The 5,742-nt window shown below is 52.3% G+C and overlaps 1 protein-coding gene across 1 annotated transcript; it reads left to right on the top strand.

Annotated features, from left to right (window-relative positions):
- Positions 1 to 5,105, top strand: LOC136622040 (sarcoplasmic reticulum histidine-rich calcium-binding protein-like). The gene is made up of 2 exons (XM_066598025.1): positions 1 to 187; positions 232 to 5,105. The coding sequence occupies exon 2, from the start codon at positions 2,176 to 2,178 to the stop codon at positions 3,295 to 3,297; it is 1,122 nt and encodes a 373-aa protein (XP_066454122.1). The 5' UTR covers positions 1 to 187; positions 232 to 2,175; the 3' UTR covers positions 3,298 to 5,105.
- Positions 5,106 to 5,742: the final 637 nt, after the last annotated feature.

Raw genomic sequence — 5,742 nt, 5'->3', positions numbered from 1 at the left:
TATTAAGCTCGGTGCGCAGGGAGGGGAGGAGGAGAGCTGTGAGAATATTAATGTCACAGCTCTCCTCCTCCCCTCCCTGCCCACTGAGCTTAATAATGTCACGGCTCCCCTCCTCCCCTCCCTGTGCACCGAGCTTAATAATGTCACAGCTCCCCTCCTCCCCTCCCTGCGCACCGAGCTTAATAAGGTCACGTCTCTCCTCCTCCCCTCCCTGCCACCGAATTTAATAAGGTCACAGATCTCCTCCTCCCCTCCCTGCGCACCGAGCTTAATAATGTCACGGCTCTCCTCCTCCCCATGCACCGATTTTAATAATATCACAGTTTCCCTCCATCCCTCCTTGCGCACCGAGCTTGATGATGTCACAGGTCTTCTTCTCTCCCTGCGCACTGAGTTTAATAATCTCACAGCTCCTCCTCCCCTCCCTGCGCACCGAGCTTAATAATGTCACAGCTCTCCTCCTCCCCTCCCTGCGCACCGAGCTTTGTAATGGCACAGCTCTCCTCCTCAGCTCCCTGCACACCGAGCTTAGTAGTGTCACAGCTCTCCTCCTCCACTCCCTGCGCACTGAGCTTAGTAATGTCACGGCTCCTCCCCTGCCCGCGCACCGAGCTTAGTAATGTCACGGCTCCCCTCCTCCCCTCCCTGCGCACCGAGCTTAAGGTCACAGCTCCCCTCCTCCCCACCCTGCTCACCGAGCTTAACAAGGTCACAGCTCTCCTCCTCCCCTCCCTGCACACAGAGCTTAATAATGTCACAGCTCTCCTCCTCCCCTCCCTGCGCACCGAGCTTAGTAATGTCACGGCTCTCCTCCCCTCCCTGTGCACCAAGCTTAATAATGTCACAGCTCCACCGCCAGGACGCAGCGAAGTGGGGCGGCACGGCTAGGACATAGCAGGTATGTGTGTGTGGGGGGACCGCCAGGACGTAGCAGGTGGGAGGATGCAGCGGGGGACGTCTGACTGGTGGTGTATATAAAAAAGACAATAAACCTGTGATCGCCTCTTTCGAGTTCCACGGGTGTCAGGAAAAGGTTTTGTCAAGGGAACATTTTCTTTAGAAACCTGTATGAACCCCGAAACTGGGATTGTGGGTCCCCATGTAACATTCGGCTCATCGGGGAGGAGAAGAGGAGCAAGACATCTCCAAGGCATTACGTATACCATGGAGGACAGGGAGACCGTCAGCAAGAAGGGGAGCAAGACATTACATATACCATGGGGCACAGAGAGACAGTCAGCAAGAAGGGGAGCAAGACATCTCCAAGGCATTACATATACCATGGAGGACAGGGAGACCGTCAGCAAGAAGGGGAGCAAGACATTACATATACCATGGGGCACAGAGAGACAGTCAGCAAGAAGGGGAGCAAGACATCTCCAAGGCATTACGTATACCATGGAGGACAGGGAGACCGTCAGCAAGAAGGGGAGCAAGACATCTCCAAGGCATTACGTATACCATGGAGGACAGGGAGACCGTCAGCAAGAAGGGGAGCAAGACATTACATATACCATGGGGCACAGAGACAGTCAGCAAGAAGGGGAGCAAGACATCTCCAAGGCATTACGTATACCATGGAGGACAGGGAGACCGTCAGCAAGAAGGGGAGCAAGACATCTCCAAGGCATTACGTATACCATGGAGGACAGGGAGACCGTCAGCAAGAAGGGGAGCAAGACATTACATATACCATGGGGCACAGAGAGACCGTCAGCAAGAAGGGGAGCAAGACATCTCCAAGGCATTACATATACCATGGAGGACAGGGAGACCGTCAGCAAGAAGGGGAGCAAAACATCTCCAAGCCATTACATATACCATGGGGCACAGGGAGACCGTCAGCAAGAAGGGGACTAAGACATCTCCAAGCCATTACATATACCATGGGAGACGGGGAGCAAGACATCTCCAAGCCATTACATATACCATGGGGTACAGGGAGACCGTCAGCAAGAAGGGGAGCAAGACATCTCCAAGCCATTACATATACCATAGGACACAGGGAGACCGTCAGCAAGAGGGGGACCAAGACATCTCCAAGCCATTACATATACCATAGGCCACAGAGAGACAGTCAGCAAGAAGGGGAGCAAGACATCTCCAAGACATTACATATACCATGGGGCACAGGGAGACCGTCAGCAAGAAGGGGAGCAAGACATTACATATACCATGGGGCACAGAGAGACAGTCAGCAAGAAGGAGAGCAAGACATCTCCAAGCCATTACATATACCATAGGACACAGGGAGACCGTCAGCAAGAAGGGGAGCAAGACATCTCCAAGGCATTACATATACCATGGGGCACAGGGAGCCCGTCAGCAAGAAGGGGAGCAAGACATCTCCAAGCCATTACATATACCATAGGACACAGGGAGACCGTCAGCAAGAAGGGGACCAAGACATCTCCAAGCCATTACATATACCATGGGGCACAGGGAGATCGTCAGCAAGAAGGGGAGCAAGACATCTCCAAGGCATTACATATACCATGGAGGACAGGGAGACCGTCAGCAAGAAGGGGAGCAAGACATCTCCAAGGCATTACATATACCATGGAGGACAGGGAGACCGTCAGCAAGAAGGGGAGCAAGACATCTCCAAGGCATTACATATACCATGGAGGACAGGGAGACCGTCAGCAAGAAGGGGAGCAAGACATCTCCAAGCCATTACATATACCCTGGAGGACAGGGAGACCATCAGCAAGAAGGGGAGCAAGACATCTCCAAGCCATTACATATACCATAGGACACAGGGAGACCGTCAGCAAGAAGGGGACCAAGACATCTCCAAGCCATTACATATACCATGGGGCACAGGGAGACCGTCAGCAAGAAGGGGAGCAAGACATCTCCAAGGCATTACATATACCATGGAGGACAGGGAGACCGTCAGCAAGAAGGGGAGCAAGACATCTCCAAGCCATTACATATACCATGGGGCACAGGGAGACCGTCAGCAAGAAGGGGAGCAAGACATCTCCAAGGCATTACATATACCATGGAGGACAGGGAGACCGTCAGCAAGAAGGGGAGCAAGACATCTCCAAGCCATTACATATACCATGGAGGACAGGGAGACCGTCAGCAAGAAGGGGAGCAAGACATCTCCAAGGCATTACATATACTCTGGAGGACAGGGAGACCGTCAGCAAGAAGGTGACCAAGACATCTCCAAGCTATTACATATACCATAGGACACAGGTAGACCGTCAGCAAGAAGGGGACCAAGACATCTCCAAGCGATTACATATACCATGGGGCACAGGGAGACCGTCGGCAAGAAGGTGAGCAGGACATCTCCAAGACATTACATATACCATGGGGCACAGAGAGACAGTCAGCAAGAAGGGGAGCAAGACATCTCCAAGACGTTACATATACCATGGGGCACAGGGAGACCGTCAGCAAGAAGGGGAGCAAGACATCTCCAGGACATTACGTATACCATGGGGCACAGGGAGACCGTCAGCAAGAGGGGAGAAAGACATCTGCAAGGCATTACATATACCATGGGGCACAGGGAGACCATCAGCAAGAAGGGGAGCAAGACATTACATATACCATGGGGCACAGGGAGAATGTCAGCAAGAAGGGGAGCAAGACATTACATATACCATGGGGCACAGGGAGACCGTCAGCAAGAAGGGGAGCAAGACATCTCCAAGGCATTAAATATACCATGGGGCACAGGACAGACTATCAGCAAGAAGGGGAGCAGGACATCTCCAAGACATGACATATACCATGGAGGACAGGGAGACCGTCAGCAAGAAGGGGGGCAGGACATCTCCAAGGCATGACATATACCATGGAGGACAGGGAGACCGACAGCAAGAAGGGGGGCAGGACATCTCCAAGGCATTACATATACCATGGAGGACAGGGAGACCGTCAGCAAGAAGCTGAGCAGGACATCTCCAAGGTATTACATATACCATGGGGCACAGAGAGACAGTCAGCAAGAAGGGGAGGAAGACATTTCCAAGGCATTACATATACCATGGGGCACAGGGAGACCGTCAGCAAGAAGGGGAGCAAGACATCTCCAAGGCATTAAATATACCATGGGGCACAGGACAGACTATCAGCAAGAAGGGGAGCAGGACATCTCCAAGGCATGACATATACCATGGAGGACAGGGAGACCGTCAGCAAGAAGGGGGGCAGGACATCTCCAAGGCATGACATATACCATGGAGGATAGGGAGACCGTCAGCAAGAAGGGGGGCAGGACATCTCCAAGGCATTACATATACCATGGAGGACAGGGAGACTGTCAGCAAGAAGCTGAGCAGGACATCTCCAAGGTATTACATATACCATGGGGCACAGGGAGACAGTCAGTAAGAAGGGGAGCAGGACATCTCCAAGGCATTACATATACCATGGAGGACAGGGAGACCGTCAGCAAGAAGGGAATCAATGGCTCAACAGTGACATCACCAAGAACTGGATGCCCTCAGACACTGATGAAAAGACTGTGAGACAACTGTTTCGGGAGGCCAACAGCCACATTAACCCCCTCCCACTATAGGATGTACATTTCCGCCCCGCAGCGTCGGGGTATATATGAAGAGATCGTGGGGCGACCTCTCTCCATACAGCGCGGGCGCCGGCTGTTTTTTACAGCTGATACCTGCGGGCAATCCTGAGAGCGGCATTTATAAACCACGATGTTTGGGGGTGCCCCCCCCCCCCCCCGCATGAGATCGCAGGGAGCTGGGCGGGTGTCATGGCAGGCGCGGTCCTCCTGAAAGGCCCCAGGGCTGTTTCCCACGCTGCCCCCGTGGGGTGGGCTGTCAGATTGCAGTATGACCTACTGCTATGGCATCCCGTCCTACTGCAGGAGCGACCGGAGCCTCACATGTTGTGGTCGCCCAGGGGGGCTGACAGACAAGGTAAAAGGAATAAAGGCGTCGATCACCGCCGTCGGCCACATCTAGAATAAGAAAATAGGTCACCATATTTGGTATCGCCGCATCCGTGAAAGTCCGATCTATAAAAGGAGCAGCGCATTATGCACCGCGCACGGTGAGCGGCGGCCCAAGAAAAACAAACGCCACAAATGCACGTTTTCAGTCACCATGTCTCCCAGAAGAAATGCAATAAAAAGTGATCAAAAAGTTGTATGTATTCCGAATTGGTACAAACGTAAACTACAGGACGTCCTGCAAGAAGCGAGCCCTCGCACAACTATGGCGACGAAAAAATAAAAAAGTTATTGCGCGCACAAGATGGCGGCAGAAAGTGGTTTTAAAAAAATTAAATGTCTGAAAAAAATGCAAGTAATACCGCAAATAAACCAACCGCACGAGTTATCGCAGTAATCGTAGCGACCGCAGAATAACGTTACCGGGTCAGAAACAAGGCGCACCCAAAGATGGCCGAATGGCGTTCTTTATTTTCATTTCTCTCCACTTTTTTCAGTACATTAAATGGCACCATTGAAGAATACAACCCGTCCGCAAAAAACAACAACCACCCGCAGACTGCGATGGATAAATAAAGAAGTTACAATTTTTAAAAAAACGAAGATGGGGGGGTGGGGACGTCATTAAGAGGTTAACCCCTTGAGAGGCAGGCCCGGTAATTTTCCGGGATGAGCTCCACTGCCCATAGAGATATAGCCAGAAGATTTCCGGGCTATGTATCACAGTGGGAGCTGCAGAGCACAATGCCATAAGCTGCGGTAGTGTGCTCTGCCTGCACCGACCCACACAGAGCAGTGCAGGA

This window comes from Eleutherodactylus coqui, chromosome 3 (assembly GCF_035609145.1).
Source record: "Eleutherodactylus coqui strain aEleCoq1 chromosome 3, aEleCoq1.hap1, whole genome shotgun sequence".
Classification (NCBI taxonomy): Eukaryota; Metazoa; Chordata; class Amphibia; order Anura; family Eleutherodactylidae; genus Eleutherodactylus; species Eleutherodactylus coqui.
This window is presented reverse-complemented; position numbering and strand designations above follow the sequence as displayed.

Coding starts and splice junctions, on each gene's coding strand:
- LOC136622040 (XM_066598025.1), top strand. CDS start 2,176: ATGGGGCACAGAGAGACAGTCAGCAAGAAGGAGAGCAAGACATCTCCA.